Below are 24044 nucleotides of genomic sequence, written 5' to 3'. Positions count from 1 at the left end.
AATTTGGTTCAAGTAAGGACTGCTAAGATGGCACTCGCTGATAGGAGCGGACACGGAGACGTCGTGAGATGACATCAGAGCCTTGAGTATAAAGGAACACTCTGCCCGACATTTTCTCTCTCCTCTCTTCTGGGCCTCTCGAGTCTTGGCCTCAATAACGAACGGTCGTGTCCTGACATCTCATCTCTTGGGTCCAGACTTTGATAGAGAACGGTCGAGGCTCTTGACTTCCTGACATTTTTTGGCTTTGGCGGTGAACGGTGACGAGTTCATATCTCGCTCTGCTTCGGGAGTTCACGGCGAGTGGTCAGAGTTCATAGTGTTCTTGCGCTGGGAGATGTGGGTGCTGGTGTGGAGCAGACTGTGAGTGGACAAGCACGGCCTGTTCGCTTTGAGCTCAGGGGCTGGAAGAGCGAGCTGCGCGCCAATCCCGTTCCCGTGCACAGACTTTGCGCCAACGAGCGCTTTCCCGCCAAGGACGCGGGGGTTCTGGATGATTCCTGACGAGATTCAAGAGCAGCATGGAGATAAGTGGCCACAAATTAACGCATTAATTTTCACTGTTATTTTTCCCATTGTTACTCCCACCAGGGAGTAATGCATTCAATCGTGTGTGTGTGTGTGTGCGTGTGCGTGCGTGCGTGCGTGCGTGCGTGCGTGCGCGCGCGTATGTGTGCTCGTATGTTTGTGTGTTTGAGAACAAGATATCTGGAAAAATTCTGAACGGTTTTGGATGAAAGTTGGTGGGATGATTGCCCTTGGGATAAGGAAGAATTGAATAGTTTTTGGTGAAGCTCAGGATGGTGTGTACCCCGGTTTAGAATAGGTACACCGTATCCCTGCGTGTCGTAAAAGGCGACTAAAAGGGTTGGCGTCAGGAAGGGCATCCGGGCATAAAAACATTGCCTCAAAAAGAGAACCATGAGAATTACAACTACATATGGGCAGGGTACAGCCCGAAGTACCCCGTGGGGGACCCCACTCCCTCTCGTCAAAACTCAAGGTGGGGAACCCGATCGAAGCAAGGGTGGAAATCATTCCATTTATGACGACGAAACGTCTGATGCCCGACGTGGAGATCGGTTTCTGAGGTTTGGGACATGGAATGTAGGGACAATGACAGGGAGATCAGGAGAAGTGGTGGAAGTATTGGTCAGAAGAAGAGTGGACATATGTTGCGTGCAGGAGACGAGATGGAAGGGAAGTGGTGTGAGAATGGTGAAGGGTAGGCAGGGACAGAAATACAAGTTTGTGTGGCAAGGGTGCCTGGAGGGCGTGAATGGTGTTGGTGTCCTGTTTTTTGAGGAGTTTGTAGACAGTGTGGTGAGTGTGACTAGAGTGAGTGATAGGTTGATGATGGTGAAAATGATGATTGGAAAGCTCTTGGTGAACGTCATCTCGGGATATGCTCCGCAGGTTGGTCGGAGCGATGAAGAGAAGGACAAGTTCTGGTGTGCTATAGAGAAGCTGATGGAAAACGTGAAAGATGAGGAAGTTGTTGTGGTAGGAGGAGACCTAAATGGACATGTGGGAAGGAGTATGGCCGGTTTCGATGGAGTTCATTTGGGTTACGGATATGGTGTGAGAAATGGAGAATCTGAAAGGATTTTGGAGTTTGCTGATGGAGCTGATTTGTTGATTTGTAATACTCAGTTCCAGAAAGAGGATAATAAGCTTGTTACATATACGTCAGGTGGGTCGACGACAACCGTTGACTACCTGCTGGTGCGTGGGCGAGATAGGGGACACCTCCGGGACACAAAGGTGATCCCGGGGGAGGAGGCTGTTTCACAGCACCACTTGGTTGTCTGCGACATAAGGGTGAAAGGTGCGAGGAGACCTCGGCGGGTGAAGTACCAACCGAGAATGAAGGTGTGGAGGTTCAAAGAGGTGACAGTGAGGGAGGCATTAAAAGAGAGGCTGAATATGGTGGAGGATGATGTGGTTGAGCTTGAAAGTGGTTGGATGTCAATGAAAGATAGTCTGTTGGGAGCCGTTGGTGAGGTATGTGGATGGACAAAAGGACCAAGGCATTCGGAAACATGGTGGTGATGATGATGAAGTTGGAAAGAAGATTGATGAGGAGAGGAAGAAGTTCAAGGAGTGGCAGAAGGCGAAGGGTATGGGGGGCAGAAAAGGCAGAGCATGAAAGCTATAAGGCAGCCAAGAAGGCTGCAAAGAAAGACGTGCAAAGGCACAGCAGGCATGTAGGAAAAAGTTCGGAGAACGCTTGGATTTGGAAGAAGGTCAGAGAGCGGTATTCAAGATTGCAAAGCAGAAAGCAAAAGAGAGGTGTGATGTGATGGGGGGGGGGTGAGTTGCTTGAAGGATGAAGTGGGACAAATCGTTGTGGACCCAGATGGAATTAAAGGAAGATGGAAGAGATATATGGAAATACTGTTGAATGCAGAGAATCAATGGGATGGCAACATAGAGAGTAACCCAGTTTTAGGACCGGCAGAGAAGATAACCGAGAAGGAAGTTGAGGAAGCGATAAAAGCAATGAAGAGTATAAAAGCGGGAGGGCCAACGGGAGTTGTGGGAGATATGTTGAAGGCAGCGGGAAATTGGGGTGTGAAGAGAATGACAGAGATCTGCAATCTGGTGGTGAAAGAAGGCCGCATTCCAGTGGATTGGGAACTGAGTACCCTCGTCCCTCTGCACAAGGGGAAAGGTGACCCTCTGGACTGTGGCTCGTATCGAGCGATAAAGTTATTGGAGCATGGAATGAAGGTATTGGAAAGGGTGTTGGAGAGGAGGATGAGGAAGAAAGTGAAGATTGACGAAATGCAGTTTGGATTTATGCCAGGAAGAGGAACAACAGTCACGCTTTTTATTGTGAGGCAGTTGCAGGAGAAGTATATGGAGAAGAGGAAGAAGTTGTTTCTTGGGTTTGTTGATCTGGAGAAAGCATTCGACAGGGTTCCACGTGAAGTAGTGACATGGGCATTGAGGAAGTTATGAGTGGAGGAATGGTTGATCAGAGTAGTGATGGCAATGTACAAAAGAGCGCGCACAGCTGTAAGGATGAAGGACGGGAACAATGGTGAGTTTGAGGTGAAGGTGGGAGTGCATCAGTGGTCGGTACTAAGTCCACTACTATTTGTAGCTGTCATGGAGGTGCTGGCTCAGAACGTAAAGGAGGGTTTACCGTGGGAGTTGTTTTATGCAGATGATCTGGTGTTGATTGCAGAAAGTATGGATGGACTGAAGGAGAAGATGAACAAGTGGAAGGAATGTATGGAGACAAAAGGTCTGAAGGTGAATATCGGAAAAACGAAGGTGATTGCAAGTGGTAAAGCATGTGGTGAGGTGGAAAGAACTGGGAAGTGGCCGTGTGCTGTGTGCAGGAAGGGTGTCGGAGTGAATTCTATTCAATGTCCAATGTGCGCTGAGTGGGTTCATCAAAAATGTAGTGGTTTGAGAGGGTCATTAACCAGTGTGGCAGCTACATTCAAGTGTAAGGTGTGCAAAGAGGGAGCTGCAGATGGAGGAAATGTTGAGTTGGATCTTGGAGACGGCGTGAAGCTGGAAGGTGTGAAAACATTTTGTTACCTAGGAGACATGCTGAATGGAGAAGGTGGATCAGACTCGGCAACGGTTGCTTGAGTGAGATGTGCATGGAAGAAGTTTCGGGAACTGAGTGGCGTGCTGACGAGGAGGGGAGTGTCGTTGAAGCTGAAGGGAAAAGTGTATGCTGCATGTGTGAGAAGTGTTATGATTTATGGGAGCGAGACATGGGTAATGAACGTAGAGCAGCAACGAAGGCTGGAAAGGGTGGAAATGCGAATGGTTCGGTGGATGTGTGGAGTATCGTTGAGAGAGAGGAAGACAAATGAATTGCGAAAGATGATGGGAATATAGCCTGTGATGGATGCTGTGAAGACAAACAGGTTGAAATGGCTTGGTCATGTGTTGAGGAAGGATGAAAGTGACTGGTTGAGAAGAGTGATGGAAATGAATGTAGAAGGTAGTAGAGGACAGGGAAGACCGAGAAAGACTTGGCTAAAGATGGTGGAAGAAGAAATGCGGGCAAGGGGGTTAACAAGGGGAGATGCAGAAAATAGGGCAAAATGGAGAACATCGTCATGGGGACCGCAAGGCTAGCCCCCGCTCTTGCAGGGAAAATGGCCTTACAATGCCTGTTGTTGTTGTGTTGTTGTTGAAGCTCAGGATATTATTCTGGATCCAGGAATTTTTTTGTGAATTTTTGTGGGAATTTTTTTTTCTGTTTTACTGCATTAAAGCTTTTGTTCTTATTCTTAAATGATCTTTTTCTCCTCTAATTCTGAGTTATATCAAAATAAATTCTCTGACAGTTAGGGCCTACTTTATTTTTCATTTATTGTTTTGGGGAGAGGGGATGTTAAACAAAACGTATTATTCCAACTTGACCCACGGCGGGAGTATGCGCTCTACTGAGTGGCGTTCTAGTTTGTATTTGAGTTTGTGGGGGTGCTCCAGTTCGGACTTTATTTAATCGTGCATCATTTGGTTACCGGCATTTCTTCAATGAAGCCGGTATTTTTGTACATTGAATTCTGTGTGGCCTGAGTTAATTGATTATCCAGGTGCGAAGACGTCAGGTGGAAGCTGTCCAGGTAAGTTTGTCATCCTCCTTGTTGTAAAAATCAGTCTCACAACAGCTTTCTCGTTCCGAGTTTAATCTGAATCAATCTCGAACAGCATCTAGAGAGAATACATAGCAACCATCATTTCAGTTCTCTTATAGGCATCAAGAGTATACATCATATTGGGTACACATAAGCAAGCTCATGCCAAGGTGATTTCTCACCTTCCTAAATATGCGCGTCATTGTCTCAGGTCTCAGATCTTCCGGTTTCAGGTCTGACCCTCGCAGTCAGTGAGTGGATATTTATGAGAGTACTGTAGTGGACAGACGATGTTACTGCACCTGGGCTAACTTAGTTGCCGACGTTTCACTACATCCTCCCAGAGTTCTAAAACTTTGCAAGCAAGCCATTTAAAATATTCGCGTAGCACTAATTAGCAAACAAGTATATAAAATGCGGAAGAACATAAAACACCTATTAATGAGTTGCTACCAACCGAAGCGCTCTGGTCGGCGACTTTCTCTCCCCGTGCGGGTCCGATACACATCTGAGCTGTCGGCAGGTGTCTCTAAATCCTTCCCAGTCGGAGTGCTAATCAACTCAGGCGTCTGAGCCGGTACGTAAGTCCCGGTCGATTCGGGCGACCGATGAAGAGGAGACGGAGATCCAACCATCGGAACCTCCGTACTGGACCCAGCCTCATCAGCTTCCCCACATGGAGCAAGATGACGCACCGACACAGTGGTTTCACGACCGTCAGGCATTTTGACATGAGCGAATTCCGGATTAGCATGAATGAGCTGTACCTTGTCAATGAGCGGATTGTATTTGCTTGGACGTACAGTGCGTTTGAGATAGACCGGTCCGGGTGTGGAGGTCCAAGCGGGCAATGACTGGGCACTACCTGTGCGACACTGATAACGAAATAGACGAACCTGAGGAATTTCATTTGTAGCGGTACACAGGAGGGATCGAATCGCATGTAGAGCCCCCTGCAACACCCAAGTCCACTTGTCCGTCCCCAACCCTCGGGTCTTGAGCCCTAGGGTAATTGCCCTCCATATGACGCCATTAAATCGTTCTATTTGTCCTTTTGCCTGAGGGCGATATGGCGTGGTGCAGCTAGAAGCAATATTCCGCTGCAGCAGAAATGCCCGTACGTCCTGTGACATGAAAACAGCGCCCCCTATCGGTATGGATGGACGCAGGATAGCCGAACATCGCAAACAAGGGCCTCAAACAGGGAAGAACCGACTCGGAAGACATGTTGTGACACGGAAAGGTGAACGGGAATCGAGAAAACTCATCAATAATTGTGAGAAGGTAACGATACGAGCCGGACGCGGGCAGTGGCCCTTTGAAGTCCATGGCCAATCTCTCCCACGGCCGACTAGCTTGAATCAAAGTCCCCATTTCAGCTTTGCAGAAGCGTGGTTTCAGTTCCGCGCAAACAGGGCACGTTCGGCACAAACGACGAACGTCCTCCACGGAGTAAGGCAAATTGCAGCTACGCACGAAATGGGCTAATCGTGTTACTCCCGGGTGACATAGCGAGTCGTGAAGTTCGTGAAGTTCCTCACCGGTGGTGAGACCCACACACACCCCAGGCCTGGATAACGCATCCGCAGCTAAATTCTCCCGCCCTGGGCGATATGTGATCTTGAAGCTATAGTCAGCTAATTCGATTCGCCATCGAGTAATTTTCTTGTTTTTAATGCGCTGAGCATGTCGCGCGTCGTACATGAATGCAACGCTCCGTTGATCTGTAATCACTTTGAATGTTTTGCCAAGCAAGTATGGCCGCCATCGTCGTATCGATTCCACCACCACGTAGGCTTCCTTTTCGACCGCCGAATGACGTCTCTCAGCATCTGAGACAGTACGAGAGAAGAAGGCGACCGGTTTCCCCCCTTGAGCCAGGGTCGCTGCTATGGCACAGTCCGACGCGTCGCTTTCTAAGCCAAAGGGTATGTTTTCATCTGCCGAGGAGACTGCGGCATTAGCTATTTCTAGCTTTAGCCCTTGGAAAGCGGCCTTGGCTGCCTCGGTTATTGGGAATGTTTTACAATCAACGAGGGGATGGAGCTTCTCGGAGTATTTCTGGACCCAACGAGAATAATGTGCAAACAAACCGAGAGCTCTTCTCAAGGACACACGATCATGCGGCGACGCCTTGTCTAGCAAAGGTCGCAGATGCTCTTTGTCGGGAGTTATCTTCCCTTGGGTCACCGTGTACCCTAAAAGATCAACCGTCCTTGCGGAGTAGCGACATTTGGCTTCGTTGAAAGTTAAATTATACTGGCGCGCGACTTGTAAGAAGCGTCGCATATTAGCATCATGGTGCGCTTGATCTCGACCACATACTGTGAGGTTATCAAGATATACAAAGACATCAGTTAATGGCTCTTTGGCAATTATGTCATCAATCGCCCTTTGAAAGCACGCAACTCCGTTAGTTATGCCGAAGGGCAAACGCGTGAATTGATACAACCGTTGCCCCGACTCGAACGCCGTATAGAGTTTGTCATCATCACGTATAGGAATCTGATGGTATGCGCTGCGCAAATCGAGCGTGCTGTCGACAGCGTATTGAGCGACCTGTCGTACTCGCGCGTGTAAACCCGGAAGTGGGTAGGCGTCCAGCTGCGTAAATCTATTTATAGTTTGTGAGTGATCAATCACCATCCGCTTACGATGATTCTCAGTTTGGACTACCAGTACTTGAGCTCGCCAAGGTGATCGACTTGGTTCGATAATCCCTTCTTTTAAAAGCCGGCCGGTCTCTTCGGCAATGAATTGTGCGTCGGCTCGCGAGTGACGTCTCGACTCGATTGCGGCCGGCTTTCAGTCGGAGGTTAGACTAGCAAAGCGAGACCGGTTCTATAGTCATTCCAGTCAATGCGCACACAGAGAGAGTAGAGTCACCGTTAAACGTCATTTCCAAACGCCCATGCCGATGAAGGAAACCATGTCCCAGCAATACATCGGCGCATAGAGTAGACAGAATCATTAGACTTACATCCGGATACATTGTGCCATTAATCACTAATTTGATGCGGCATTCCCCTTTGGTGTGCATCCAGAGAGACTGAGAGGCCATGAAGATTCGTTGCGAGGTCCCCAGAATCGGCCATCCGTGCCGTTGTACGAGACCCAGATCAACGTAGATCCCGTGTCAACGAGTGCGTTAGCAGACTGACCTTCGATCAGCACAGGTACAAAGGCAGTTGCCAGACTGCGCGGGCCGAGCAGTGCTGGAACTTCTTTAGGCTCCGATCGGGCCTCGCGCTTCGAGGTGATTCCCGCCAGAGTCGGACGTCGTCCTCTCGAAGCTCGGCATACCTTGGCATAATGTCCTTTCCTGGCACACGTGTGGCACGTCGCATCCCGTGCCGGGCATGTTGCTCTTGGGTGCCTCTGATTGCCACAGAAGAAGCACTTAGTGTTGACTCCGAAGGAGGCAGTCGCTGCCAGACACGTACCTTCGGCTCCGAGGTCTTCTGTCGGCCTCGACTCCACAGGAGTATCAGTAACCTCGCGCCTCGTAGTGGAGAAATTCTCCGAACGTCTCTCCCCAGTGAGACCAGCAGTGAGATAGGGATGTCCGTACGACTCCGATTGAGCCTGTGCCAACTGGAGTACTCGAGCCTGATCATAAGCCTCTTGTAGAGTTAAAGAGGTCTTTTCCAACAAACGTTGACAAATTGAAGGTGAATGGAGCCCAGACACAAGGGCGTCCCACATTAAATCGTCACACATTTGTTCGTGCGTCCGAACCTCATGTGCACATTCCTTCTCCAATCGACGGAGTTCTTGAAGGAAGTGCTCGAGCGATTCCGTGGGATCCTGCCTCCGAGTAGCGAGCTTGTAACGGGTATAAACCACATTTTGTGGCTTTATGTAGATATCCCGTAGCGTTGTTATCGATGTCGCGTACGTAAGGCAATGCGAGATGTAATCGTGAATGGTATTAGTCACGTGACAGTTGAGGACAGCACGCTTTTGTGTGTCCATGATTTCTGTATACGTTTAAAGGTATCTCTCGAGCAAGCTTAACCAATGTGTAAGTTGACTTGCCGCATCCTCCGCCTGAGGATCCCCACTGAAGGTAGGTAGTTGCAGGAGCTTATGCATCTCGGACTCGAACGATGATAGGAGATGATTCAGATTAAGTGTTGTAAAAATCAGTCTCACAACAGCTTTCTCGTTCCTAGTTTAATCTGAATCTATCTCGAACAGCATCTAGAGAGAATACATAGCAACCATCATTTCAGTTCTCCAATAGGCATCAAGAGTATACATCATATTGGGTACACATAAGCAAGCTCATGCCAACGTGATTTCTCACCTTCCTAAATAAGCGCGTAATTGTCTCAGGTCTCCGGTTTCAGGTCTGACCCTCGCAGTCAGCGAGTGGATATTTATGAGAGTACTGTAGTGGACAGACAATGTTACTGCACCTGGGCTAACTTAGTTGCCGACGTTTCACTACACTCCTTTCCCTCGCGTGTAAAGAATACCATCATTTTTGGATTGAATGCCTTGGAGTTAAAGCTCGTTTGGTCATCTGTGTCGCCCTGCAGTGTTCACTACAGGATAGTCACACGACAATCCATTGGTTGATGAAAGGAGATCCACTGTATTGTTGCATGGAAAGGGAGGGGGGTGGATCCATAGATTGTGTTAAGCATCGCAAGGACCATGTCATTTGGGGTTTGTGTGTGTCATTTGTCATATATCCGCTGAAATAGCTATTTGTCCAGAGAAAGTCGTCTTGTGCACTGAGGAGGCAGTGAGTGTTAACTTTAAGATGGTAAAGAGCAAGCTTGCTGGGGAAACCTCCTGTTTTTGATCGAGGCCGGTGAGGACTTTGACCCAAAGGCACAACTGGAAAGCGCATTGCACTTTCAAGAGAAATGGCACATACTATTTTGCCAGCGCCCTACAGGACAGGCCATGGTGGTGAGGTTGGCGTAAGACTTATTTATTTATTGGGGCTGTCCCAAGGGGTGGGATGGTCCAGAAGATGGCATGCCCACAGTCAATGACAGGGACCTTCTGTGCATGAAAGCCGTCCCAACGTTCACGAGGGCCGTAACCGCACTGCACACTTCAGTTTTTGGAGCTGGAAATGGAATCGGAAATTTTGAGAGGCAGCATTCCCCTCCTCTCTCTCTCTCCTCTCTTTGTTATGCTGCTTCTCCTCATTGTCATATACAGTCACGTGAAAAAGTAAGTACACCCCATGTAAAGTTTTGACTTTTTCAACATATTTCAACATACAGCTATTTGATCTTCATTTCAACAATATTGATAGATAAAGGTGATATAATATGACAAATATCATGAAACATTTACATTTTGTAGTCCATTGTATAATTTAAATAAACATAAATGCAAATTTCGCATGTGGAAAAAGTAAGTACACCCTTGGCTCTAATAGGTGGTATTGCCCCCTTTGGCAGAAACAACCTCAAGTCGGCGTTTCTTATAACTGTCTACCAGTCTCTGACATCGACTGGGAGAAATTTTTGCCCACTCCTCCATGCAGAATTCTTTCAGCTGTGCGATGTTTGAGGGGTTTCTTGCATGCACAGCTCGTTTCAAATCCGCCCACAACATCTCGATGGGATGTAGATCCGGGCTTTGACTTGGCCATTCCAGAACCCTTCATTTCTTTTTTTGTCAGCCATTCCTTGGTGGATTTACTGGTATGTTTAGGGTCATTGTCATGTTGCAAGGTCCACCTTCGGTTGAGCTTCAACTTTGCGACAGATGGCCTCACATTATCCTCAAGCACCCTCTGGTACAATGAAGAATTCCTCGTGGATTCTATGATATTGAGCTACCCAGGCCCTGATGCAGCAAAGCTGCCCCAAACCATAATATTTCCACCACCATGCTTTACAGTTGGTATCAGGTTCTTGTGGTCAGATGCTGTCTTTGGTTTTCGCCAAACATGTCTTCTGGTACTGTGACAAATAGCTCTACCTTTGACTCAGCTGTCCAGAGCACATTGTTCCAGAAGTGCTGGTCTTTGCCTCGGTGTTCATTGGCAAACTTTAGTCTTGCCCTGATGTTCTTTCTGGACAGCAAAGGTTTCCTCCTGGCACACCTCCCATGTAGATCAAATTTGTGCAGCCTCTTTCTAATGGTAGACTTGTGCACTTTGACATCAACAGTGGCAAGAGCTACCTGTAAGTTCCGTGATGACATTCTGGGGTTCTTAGAGGCTTCTTTCAGCATCTTGCGGTCTGCCCTAGGGCTGAACTTGCTGGGGCGGCCTGGCCTGAACAAGTTGGCAGATGTTTGGAATCTTCTCCACTTGTAGATGATCTTCCGGACAGTAGAATGATTGATTTCAAATTGTTTGGAGATCTTTTTAAATCCCTTCCCAGACTCGTAGGCATCTATAACCTTCTTTCTGAAGGCCTCAGAGAGCTCTTTTGATCTAGGCATGGTGACGCCGCACACTTCAACAACTAAGAGCAAACCAAACTAAATGTCTGAGGTTTAAATAAGACAGGTTCCTCCAAGATCCTCTCTGACGATGTTCTCATCATTTGCACCTGAGCTGGTGCACCTGATTCTAATTTTAGGTATTTGAAGTAGTGATAAATGTAGGGGTGTACTTACTTTTTCCACATGCGAAATTTGTATTTATGTTTATTTAAATTATACAATGGACTACAAAATGTAAATGTTTCATGATATTTGTTATATTATATCACCTTTATCTATCAATATTGTTGAAATGAAGATCAAATAGCTGTCTGTTGAAATATGTTGAAAAAGTCAAAACTTTACATGGGGTGTACTTACTTTTTCACGTGACTGTACCTGTCCTGTGCCACATCAGCCCTGTTCCACATCAGCTCTGTACAACATCATCGTGCACGGGGCTATACCAGTTCCAAAACCAGGTCATGTCTTGCTCAAGCCCCCCACTCATTACCCACTGTTGTGTGAGTCCTCGTATTTATTTTTGGTGCCATAATGGGTTATTTCTCTCATTGTACATAACTTTGTTTTTGTTCCTCATTTCCCTCCTCCCCACCCTCAACTATGTGTGTCCTCGTGCGCCAGATCTGTCTGGGTTATATTGGCTTGTCTATCTCTGTGTCGTATTTCATTATAATATCTATTTTCTATCATAAGAGACATTTTCCTGCTCTTTGCCTCCCACATGTTGTGCTGCCAAGTTCCGCCTCAGAATGGAGCGATCCTTGGGGTCTTGTCAATGCATGGGTGAAACTCCTTTCATATGGCACGAAACTATTTTTTAATGACCCATACAGAGGTTTCCGTATTTTCGTCATTAGAAAACCATGCCGCAATTTTTGGGAATTGAGGTGCTATTTTGATATGCTGATTCATTTCTTAACCATGTAGATTCGTGTCAAAGTTATCCGGGTACTAAAGCTTGCAAGCAGGTTCCGGTGATCATATGCCCGCCAGGCAGGAGAACGTCTGTCTATGCCAGAAAATACGGAAATCGCGTTCATTGTTGGAGATCTGCATCGCTGTTCCCTCCTTTGAACTTCTTGGGAAATACCGAAGTGCCATCTTAACACTACACAAAGTAAAGACGCGATTCTGCTGAATACAAATAGAAAACCCGATATGTCTGTTGGTCACAGTGAAGTTTGTGACCACATCGATACGAGACCAATACATTTCGACAAGGAAAGTTGATGTGCAGGAGTAGGTGGTGAGAATTGGTAATTCCAACTGTCTCTTTTTGAGAACATTACCAATTTATCCTCATCTGTGGATTTATTAACCCGAGGTGTCATAACATGGGTCTGGGCTGGAGACACAGCATGATTTTTGTTGTGCTACTAATTTTTATAGAAATGTTTATTTGCTTGACCTTCCAGGTATGCTCCTATAAGATTTTTGTATTTTTAATTAATTTTCTGAAATTTGTAGAATTTGTTTTTCATTTGGAAGTTATGGGTTACGATATGTAAATAAAGGTGGAAAAGTCTTATTTAATGCAATTTAATTCCAGGCTACAAGGCAACAAAAGGTGAAAATTTTGAAAGGGGATGTAGACTTTCTATAGGCACTGTGTTTATGGGAGCAGCCAGGGCGATCATGTTATTCTTTTTATTACTACCATTTATTGCGTAGGAAATACGTAGGAAATAGTTACGTAGTTAAGTTATGTAGGAAATAAAAACAATGCTCTAATAAACATTTTCTTGAAATTTATGGCAGTTTTGCCATTTTTACCACCTTTTACCGACTTAATGGTAGCCATATTGCTAGTTACCATAGCAACGGTACATCCAATACTTCTCAAACCCTTTCTATCGAAATTATTGGATCCCAAAACATATATCTTGGCCAAAAAATAATTTATCTGTGGCAGAAAACATTGAAATAATAGGAATTTTCGAATTTTAGTCCTTCGCGGCAGGCATCTTGGACACCATCTTGGATATTTAAAATTGCTCAAGGGTGACAGGTCCACACCACCCTAGATCTCATTAAATACACCCCAAAGATGAATAATCAGCAGAGAAAAAAACTATATCAGACATTTTGGGGCCAGGGGGAAATTTGGCCTTTGGCTGCCGGACTATTAGACCGGATGTTGTGTAAGAGTGTATCTTTGTCCCCATGACGAGCGGTGGGGTTATGTTAATTAGTTAAGGATTAAGGGTAATTAATCCCCTGTATGTAAAGTGCCTCTGTAATCTTTTCCTGTGTTCCTTATGACACACACTACACCAGCCATGTACGCGGCACCTAAAATAAACATTAAATATAACCAACCGGAACAGGACATTGAACAATAAACGCTGGCGCTGCCACATCGCAACATCAAGCAGGCAGGTCCGTGAGGCCACGCCCCAAAGAGCAGTGATTGGTCCGGTATGGTCGAGCGATGAGGGGGACTTGTTGATTGGAGCGCGCACGGGGGTAGTCGGATGACATAAGAGCTTTGAGAACAAAAGACTTGAGTCCCGACATTTTGTCCTCTTGAGCTGGGACCTTGAAGGTGAACGGTCACAGCCACAACGCTCTTGTGTGGGTACAGTCATTCCGAGCAGATGCAGTTTATACTCTCTTGCGTGGGTACAGTCATTACGAGCAGACGCAGTTTATACGCTCTTGCGTGGAGACATTGGTGCCATGCTGTCACAGATACTCTCGGTTCTCTTGGGTCCTGGCTGTGGTACGAGTGGCCGTGTGTGCATCTCTCTCGGCATCTGGATTTCATCGCGGGCGGTCGTGTCTCGGTATTTTGGCTCGTCAGTGCCGACTCTGCGTCGTCTGGGTGCTGTGTGGAGCAGATGGCGAGTGGACGAGTGTGGCCTGCTCGTTTCGTGCTCGGCGGCTAAAGGAGCGAACTGTGCACCAAGGACTGTCCCCGCGAACGGACTTTGCACCAGGGTGTGCATTTCCCACGTGGTGACGAGGGACCTTCGACGGCCCCCGACGGTCACAGACGCCAGACGGAGTGCAGGCAAACGCACCTCACAAACACTACACATTATTTTCACCGTTATTTTCCCCCTTGTGTTGTATAAGAGTCCGTATGGAGGGTCCCTCCATTAGGAATTTTAGTTTACCATGCATTCTTTTGTTACCGGCATATCTTTCAATAAATCCGGTATTTTGTACATTTTTATTCCGTGTCGGGTTGAAGTGATTAACAGGGTCAAAGACGTTCGGTGGAGTCCATACAGTTAAGAGCTTTGCTACATTCCCGCTGCTCTCCCCAGCACGTATAAAGAAGGTCCGCCATCATTGACTGAGCACCTCGGAATGTAAAGCTTGCTCGGTTATCCGTCCCCAGGTGTGTTCACCCTGGGAACGTGACAATATTATTCACCTTCCCAAGGCGGCAACAGGCAATAAAACATGGAAATTCCTCCGGATTTTTGCAGTCTAACGCAAAGTAGGCTACGCGATTGTGAAAATAATACGGAGTCCTTTTACTCTTGATACAATTGAGGTTTCTGAAGCATCACTCATAATGCCCTGTCCCATCACCACCGGAAGTGGTGCTCCACTGTACACGTTTACGTAGATAATTTGCATCGCTCCACTTTCAGAACTCGAGGTGAGGGGACAAATTAAGTCGATAACAACCTTTGCTGTATGACCCTTATTCCCCTTGGCAAGTTTAGTTGTTTGAGTTTGCATAATGATAAGTAACGACCGACTCCATCGACGAAGAAGTTATATTGAAGATTTTGACACAAGTGGCCACACGGGCCACCACTACCAGGTTTTGGTGGCATTCAGCACCCAGGCGACAACTTATTTCGAACCCTGTGTCGTGTCTGAAGGTCCTCTCTGATATGGCGTGTAATTGTGTGATAATGACATGTGATGTTACAGAACTGACTTTTCTGTCAGCCAAAACATCTTGAATCACTGGCATGGCTCTCCATTTACATTAAAAACCAGAGAGTTCATCGAATACCTTTCCCCACGCATACTTGAGAAACTAGGACATGTGAAGGGTCTTTTAAACTGTTATTTTGCATTTTGTACGAACTAGACAGTGATAGGCATGCTGAATCACAGTTACTCTGCTTTCAGGGCATAAGATGGCATAAATATTTCATCAAAGTACTGCTAAAAGGAAGGTTTTTGAAAATGCTAAGAAGGTAATTTGCATTCTACAGTATTCAAGTATAAAATTCAATTGAAATAAAAGGTTTTAAAGGCTGTAGGAAAATAAACTTTTTTTGGAAGTTTACCACCGTTGATGTGCACAGTCTTTTATACCTCCTTATTTTTAACACATTAAATTAGTTATTCTTGCCTGTTGTTTGTGTTCTTTGACATTTCCTGTTGGAATGATTTTCAATTTTGCTTGACTGTCAGACCGGCAGGCAGAGTAAAAAAAAAATTTGCACCTGTGTCCAAAGGAAGCTGTTCAGTTTGGCATTTTCAATATGAAATAGGTGAAGCCTAGAAATGAACGAAACCCATTTGAATTACCCTTTAGAACCCATTATAATTACCTTTTAGAATCCTTGAGAATTACCCTTTAGAATCACCCATTAAAAATACCCATTAAAATCATCCATTAAAATTACCCATTAAAATCATCCATTAAAATTACCTATTATAATTACCCATTAGAATTACCCATTAAAATCACCCATTAGAATCACCCTTGAGAATCACTCTTGAGAATCACCCTTGAGAATCACCCTTGAGAATCACCCTTGAGAATCACCCTTGAGAATCACCCTTGAGAATCACCCTTGAGAATCACCCTTGAGAATCACCCTTGAGAATCACCCTTGAGAATTATCCTTGAGAATCACCCTTGAGAATCACCCTTGAGAATCACCCTTGAGAATCACCCTTGAGAATCACCCTTGAGAATCACCCTTGAGAATCACCCTTGAGAATCACCCTTGAGAATCACCCTTGAGAATCACCCTTGAGAATCACCCTTGAGAATCACCGTTGAGAATCACCCTTGAGAATCACCCTTGAGAATTACCCTTGAGACTTACCCTTGAGACTTACCCTTGAGACTTACCCTTGAGACTTACCCTTGAGACTTACCCTTGAGACTTACCCTTGAGACTTACCCTTGAGACTTACCCTTGAGACTTACCCTTGAGACTTACCCTTGAGACTTACCCTTGAGACTTACCCTTGAGACTTACCCTTGAGACTTACCCTTGAGACTTACCCTTGAGACTTACCCTTGAGACTTACCCTTGAGACTTACCCTTGAGACTTACCCTTGAGACTTGCCCTTTAGAATCCTTGAGAATTAAACACTATGGGCTAGAAAGATTCTTCTTTATTTTTGACAGATGGATGGAAGGAGGAGCATAGCCAAATATTGAAGTGGCTTCACCATGTAAAAATTATCTCACCCCTCTGCCCATGTTCGATCAGTATGATTTTGTTTAACTTTGATACAGAGCTTGGGGTGATCTCTCCAAAAGGCAGGTTCTTTGCTGCCAAAGCAAGGATAACACTCGGTGGTTCGTCTTTGCTTTCCCAGATGGTATTTAGGTTTGGACCAGACGTTAGTTTGCCTTCCCATAGTTCCTATGGTGTCAGAGGAAATTCTCACCCACCATTATTGAAAGAAGATGGATATATAAACTCTGTCATAAACAGTTGTTGTGATTTATCTCTCCCTTTTATTTTTCTTTGCTCTGCAGCTCGTACCTGCACTGTGAATGGGCAACGGTGAAGCAGCTGGAAAGAGACAAGCGTATCCCACAGAAGATAAAGCGCTTTAAAGCTAAGCAAGCTCAAATGAGCCTTTTTTTTGCTGAGGTTAGTTCAATTCCCTTGTTTGTCAAGTGGGCACCTATGCAATTCCCACATTCATTATCCATAATTTATTGGGCACAAAGCAGACTTTTTTCTTTCTTTTTTTTGAGAGACAAAGGTATATTTTGCCTTTTTTGATTTTTAAGGAATATCTTTTGGCTTTCAGTTTTATCACTTTCTTCCACATTCGTTAATGTCTCCTAAATCTTGGAATGCAATCTTTTTATCAATATATATATATATATATATATATATATATATATATATATAAAATATATATATATATACATACATACATACATACATACAGTGTACATACATACATACAGTAATACCCCGGCCGACGTCATTAATTGGTTCCATAAGCCGTGACGTAACTCCATTTTTGACGTAAACCGGGCGTAATGTCTTAAAAATGCCTTAAAATGAAGACAAACACCGTAAAACTAGAGTAAATAACTGGAGGAGGCTGCGGCTTCGCTGCAAATTGCAAATTTGCAAATCCATGCACACGTCGACGCCGGATGCCGGCGAGGTGCCGGACGAGGCACCCCGGCTCGAGGCATGACACGGTCGTTCGTTTCACATGGGCCATGGGGCCTGACCTCGTCGTGGACATTGCACACTCTGCACGGTGACGTGACGTGACGTCTGCCACGGACGGTCGTCCGAGCCGGCATCATCATGTTTCGCCGTTGCCACGTTACGTTGGTTGTTTTACACAGTAAAGGAAACCTTCACACAGTAAAGGAATAATCACAAAAATACCAGCGAAAGGCAAAGTAAGCACGCGACCGCAGCACAGGACAAAATGCATATGGCATCGCCTTTGTTTTGAATGAGAACCAGCACCTACACGTACGTATACTGTACGTACATTTTAATATTTTTAAAATGTGCTTTTTATTTTATTTTAAATTGTTTCGATCGTTAAAACATCAACGTTAAAACAACGATCAACGATCGTTAAAACGTTAAAACATCCAATTGTTTAAATTGTTTAATTTTTTTCACGTCCGTAGGAGTGACGTAAAGTCGCACATAATGACGTTCGCTGAACTGAAATTTACTCGAGAAGAGTGGCGTAAAGTCGGATTTTGACGTAGGTCGAAATGGCGTAAAACGGGGTATGACTGTATATATATATATATATATATATATTTGCTTTTAATTTGAATATTTTTCTATTTTTTTTATTTGTTGATTTATTTGCTTGTTTGTGTTTCTGCATGTCACAGCGTTATATTCTTAGGATTGACGATGCTTTTGTTACCTAATACCTAATATACCCGAGGATACGAATATCCTGTTGTTCTTTCAGATGGATGATGAACCTTTTAACCCCGACTATGTGGAGGTGGACAGGATCCTGGATGTATCGCATTGCACAGACAAGGAAGAGGCCGAGGTGAAAAGCCCCTCTCTTGGTGCTTTACGTTGGTTATTGTGGGTGGCACTTCTATGTTGTGCAGTGCCTTTCACATGTGCTATTTATGTAAATAAGTGCAATTTGAAAACATTTGGTTAATATGTGATTGGATTGTATTGTTTGAAGGCTCAACATTTCATCGGATCTTATTTTCCCAGAATGTTGTCTCACATGTTTTTTTTTTTTTGTTTTTTTTTTTTTTTTGTATGCAGAGTAAAGGCTCATGACTAGAACACAACTAGAGCAATGAACGAAAAAGCTAGAGCGAGAAGAGCAGAAGAACTAGAACACTGAACAGCTAGAAGAGAAAAGGAAGAACGAGAACACTGAACGGATTAGGTTGCAGAACAAAACGAACAATAGAAAGAGAGAGAGGGGAAACACCAACAGCATAGTTGTAGGACAAGATAGAGGGGGACTGACACATAATGGTTGTGGAAAGGAATGAGAAGTAGGGGAGGACACATGGGGTGGACAAGATGGATACAGAAGCAAACACTTTGGAAGGAAAACCTGGAAATTTGGAAGGAGATGTGCTTAGGGGTGGGAGTGGGGTGGGGGGAAGGTAGAGAAGACAATGGTTTTGGATTGGGGATGATTTGAGGTGGTGGTGCACAGCTGTCTTGAAGACCTGGAGGGAAGAATGAGATTGAAGAGAACGTGGAAGTTTATTTCACACGTGGGGAAAAATGAACGAGTGAGTGGAGGAGAGCAGTGATTCTGGATTTTGGGGTGTTCGGCAGAAACATTGGAGAGAGGGAGGGGTGGAGGAAAGAACATGGAAGTATTGTTCAAGACCAGAGGAAGTAGAAGATATAGACCACCAAGCTTTCTGCAATGGGAAAGTGATAGGCCCATAGACTGCTTCATCGCTGGAGATTTCCATGATCTTGAAGGCTTTGGGTTCCACAGCATCAAGCTGAGCAAAGTGTGAGGCAGGGGCACCAGCCCAGAGTGGAGAGCAGTCCTTCAACAAGCTGCTGATAAAGGCCTTATAGGTGGAAAGGAGTTCAGGTGTGCCAAGGGAAGGGTTTTACAGTCGTGGCCAAAAATATTGGCACCCTTGCACTTTTTTCAAATAATGCACCGTTTCTTCCAGAAAATTGTTGAAAGTAAAAAATCATTTGGTATCCACACATGTATTTCTTTGGTTTGATGGGGAACAAAACCAAAAAAAGCTGAAAAAATGACTAAATATGAGCTTATTCCACACAGAAATCCTAAAATGGCCCGGACAATATTATTGGCACCTTTTAGAAGTTGGAATAAATAATTATATTTCAAGCAGGTGATTCTCCTTTACTTTGGAATTGAACTCACCTGTCAAGAGTTGCAGGTACCTGCAATATAAAAATCACTCATTCGTCCAGTTTGAATAGAGAAAAGGAGTAATTCTGCTGTTTTCTGTCACTGTATGTACCGCAATGAGTGGAGAAAAGAAATAAAACCAGATAATTGTCTGAGGAGGTCAGACACAAGATTGTAGCCAAGCATGGACAATCTCAAGGCTACAAGTCCATCTCCAGAGGCCTTGATGTTCCTGTGTCCACCATACGCAATTTTATCAGGAAGTTTAAGGCCCATGGCACTGTTGCCAACCTCCCTGGATGTGGCCGCAAGAGAAAGCTTGATCGAAGATCGCAGAGAAGGATTGTTCGAATGGTGGAGAAAGCACCTCGATCAACTGCCAAACAGATGCAAGCTGACCTTCAAACGCAAGGTACGACAGTTTCAACTTGCACCATCCTTCACCAACTCAATGAAAGGTGGTTCTCTGGTCGGAGACCAAGGAGGACCCCACAGCTGAGACAGAGCCAGAGACGGACAGACACAGACAGACAGAGACAGACAGAGACAGACAGACAGAGACAGACAGACAGACAGACAGACAGAGACAGACAGACAGACGACAGACAGACAGAGACAGAGAGACAGACAGACAGAGACAGAGAGACAGACAGACAGGCAGACACAGACAGACAGACAGACAGACAGACACAGACAGACAGACACAGACAGACAGACAGACACAGACAGACACAGACAGACACAGACAGACAGACACAGACAGACAGACACACAGACAGACAGACAGACAGACACACAGAGAGACAGAGACAGACAGACAGACACAGACAGACAGACACAGACAGACAGACACAGACAGACAGACAGACACAGACAGACACAGACAGACAGACACAGACAGACAGACACACAGACAGACAGACAGACAGACACACAGAGAGACAGAGACAGACAGACAGACACAGACAGACAGACAGAGACAGAGAGACAGACAGACAGAGACAGAGAGACAGACAGACAGGCAGACACAGACAGACAGACAGACAGACACAGACAGACAGACAGACACAGACAGACACAGACAGACAGACACAGACAGACAGACACACAGACAGACAGACAGACAGACACACAGAGAGACAGAGACAGACAGACAGACACAGACAGACAGACAGACACAGACAGACAGACACAGACAGACAGACACAGACAGACAGACACAGACAGACAGACAGACACAGACAGACACAGACAGACAGACAGACAGACACAGACAGAGAGACAGAGACAGACAGACAGACACAGACAGCCCGACTCGAGTTAGCCAAAACACACCTAAACAAGCCAAAATCCTTCTCAGAGAATGTCCTGTGGGCAAATGAGACCAAATTAGAGTTTTTTGTTGAAGCACATCATCTCTATGTTTACAGAAAACAAAATGAAGCCTTCATAGAAAAGAACACCTTCCCTACAGTCAAACATGGAGGAGGTATAGTGATGTTTTTAGGCTGATGCACTGCCTCTGGCACTGGGTGCCTTGAATGTGTGCATGGCATCATCAAATCAAAAGATTACCAAGGCATTTTTGAGCACAATGTTCAACCCAGTTTCAGAAAGCTGGTTCTCCGTCGAAGGTCATGGTTCTTGCAGCAGAACAATGACCCCAAACACACTTCAAAAAGCAAAAAAGGAATGGTTCAAGACAAAACGCTGGACTGTTCTGAAGTGGCCAACAACGATTCCATATCTACATCCCATTGAGCAACTGTGGGGAGATCTGAAAACAGTTGTTGGGAGAAGGCACCCTTCAAATCTGGGACAACTGGAGCAGGTTGCACAAGAAGAGTGGGCCAAACTGCCAGTAGAGAGGTGTAGGAAGCTCATCATGGTTATAGGAAGCGCTTGACTGCAGTTATTTTGTCCAAAGGCAGTGCTACCAAATATGAAGTTGAGGGTGTCAATAATTTTGTCAATGCCATTTCTCTTTATTTTCTGATTTAAAAGGATATATTAAGTTCTGAATCAAAAACAAAGGTTCTGTAATATTAACAGTGAAATAAAGAAATGTCGAGACCAAATACTTTTGTCAATTTCAACTTATTTGTAGAGAAAATTGTGACTTATTTGAAAAAAGGTGCCGATATTTTTGGCCACGACTGTATATGAGGGAGGATAAGTCAAAGATTGGCTTTGGAAGCCCGAGGGGGTGGAGTCATCATAAAATTGATAGAGGTTTTTCCAGAGAGAGATCGTTGACGAAGTTCAGGGATAGGACTGGGCTCAGAACACTGCCTTGGGGCATGCCTGCCTTGACAGGGAGAGGAGATGAAAGGATTCTGTTGAGATACACATAGCTACAAGAGTAGAGGAAGCGAGGAAGCCATTTGTGGAGTTGGCCTTGGATGCCATAGGCAGAGATTTTGGAGATCAAGGAGGGATGCCAAACTGTATCAAAAGCATGAGATATGTCCAGAGAGATGGCCCTGATCTCATGTCTGATATTGAGGCCTCCATCCATTGTTGCGAGTCGATGTAGCATTCCCAAGGTAGTGACCTGGTCTGAAACCAAATGGGTGATCTGAGATGAGGTTGTTGGAGAAAAGGAGAAGGATTTTGTGTACTGTTAGTGAGTTGTGACTTTCTCATTATAGTTTTTGTTGTTGGTGGTGTTGTTCTTTGTCATTTGTTCTGCATTTTACATTCTTACCTCAAATAACATTTGGTGTGGAAAGTCCATTTATCTGCTGCAACTTTACAATATCACTTTATGTGATGCCCCAACCAGTTAAATTTGTCTGAAGGAAATGCTGGACCTGTCCTGCAGAAATCTCAATAAAAGGTCAATGTACTAGGTCTCGTGTACTTCCTCATCCAGAAAGTCCAAGAGTCATTCACCTTGAACCCCAATATGCTGGCATATGGATGTTCAGTGAGGTGGATTGGTCTAATCTGAAATCAGCTATTTTCCTCAGAGATCGGTTAATATCACACCTGGCATTGACATTTACTGGAATTCCTTTTGCAACACACTGCTTTCACCAGTTCATCGCATCATGCTCCCAATTGTCCTACTCAATTTCCCAACCCCGGAACACTGAGGCACCTGGCAAGGCGGTGTCGTGGTTATATGTTTTATGTGTCGGTTTGTCTTTCTGTGTGATTAATGTTCGCTCTTTCGCGAGCCTCGATCTTGTATACAAAAAAAAAAAAAAAAAAAAAAAAAAGGCAATTGCGAAAATACTTGTTTTCCACCTGTAAGACAATCCAACTGTTAAGACCCCAACATCCTCCTCATAGTTTGCATTCAGTGCATCAGCCCACCGAGTTGTTTTTCTCCTCCATGGAATGTCTTTCAGCGTTGAAAAATGCCATTCTGTCTCCCTGCCCCCTTCCCCTGTGCTCCCTCCCACTCCCCCTAACCAACCCTCCCCTCCCGTAAGAATCGCTCTTCCTTCAAAACTACAAGTTTGCATCCCTGGCCAATCCCGTCCCGTATAACTGAAGTCCCTGGATCTCCGAGGTTTCAATCTGCCGACTTATCTTGGGTGGACCACATCACCAATCTGGTTTCTAAGACATTATGTGGAACCAAGCTATTTTATTCCCATACCCAAGAACATTGGGATCCATGATGAGTGCATTGCAGTGCCTAAGGCCTTCATCCAAAGTTTTATCAGAGTATGAGTCTCCACTCTAGGCTGACGCAGCTGATTCCCATCTTGCTGCACTGGAAGCAATCGAGTTATTTGCTCTGGATTATTGGCATTTCTGGGAAGGAGGCATAGTCCTAAGGTCTTTTTCTCACCAAGATTAGTGAACCCTTAGTTTTCTTCTGACCCACGACTGGCCTCACTCCTTCCAGCCCACTCAGGTTGCACGTATTCTTCCAGAGTCCCACACCTGGTTGCCCTCCCCAATTCTCAGGTGAACACTCACCATTGTTCCTTCATCTCTTTGTTCTCTCCACCGACTTCCTTCCTTTATCTGTTGTCTCGGGAATTTGCCTACCTTCAAGAGTGCTGTCCTTGGTCGCCTCATGCTTTCTCCCACACACACCCCTGGTGTGTTCTCTTGCTGATTCTCCCCTCCCATCCACACCCCCTGCCTCTCTTCTTCTCCTCCTTTCTGTCACTCAATCACTTGCATCTGATGTTTGTCATCCTGTTCCCCTATGTTTCTGTTTGTCTGGCAACCTACTTCCTTTTGTCATTTCGCACTTTATTACCTTAGGTTTCTGTGTGCACAAAACAAATGCACAAGACAGTCATTTGCATCATTTTTTTTATTCACATCAAGTGCACCCTCTCGTCGCCATTTCTGTTGTTACCAAAATGATTAGCAGCATGACTGCTTTTTCAGGTGTTTGCACATTTGAGATTTCTTTATCTTTGGCTGACCAAACTTTCATTTCTGCAGATCACTCTTCCATGCACCTAGACTTTGTCAAGAAAAACCCC

General features: G+C 45.2%; 1 protein-coding gene across 9 annotated transcripts in view; it reads left to right on the top strand.

Moving 5' to 3' along the window:
• Positions 1 to 24044, top strand: part of LOC137434125 (chromodomain-helicase-DNA-binding protein 9) — a 353801-nt gene that overhangs the window by 158718 nt on the left and 171039 nt on the right. For all 9 annotated transcript variants that reach the window (XM_068126815.2, XM_078785749.1, XM_068126819.2 and 6 more), the window contains 2 exons: positions 16736 to 16853; positions 18172 to 18258. In XM_068126815.2, coding sequence (XP_067982916.2) covers positions 16736 to 16853; positions 18172 to 18258 — 205 coding nt within the window. The remainder of the gene's footprint in view (positions 1 to 16735; positions 16854 to 18171; positions 18259 to 24044) is intronic.

This window comes from Myxine glutinosa, chromosome 10 (genome assembly GCF_964187855.1).
Source record: "Myxine glutinosa chromosome 10, kmMyxGlut1.1, whole genome shotgun sequence".
In the NCBI taxonomy this organism is placed as follows: Eukaryota; Metazoa; Chordata; class Myxini; order Myxiniformes; family Myxinidae; genus Myxine; species Myxine glutinosa.
The sequence above is the reverse complement of the archived record's forward strand: the minus strand, read 5'-3'. Positions and strand labels throughout refer to the sequence as shown.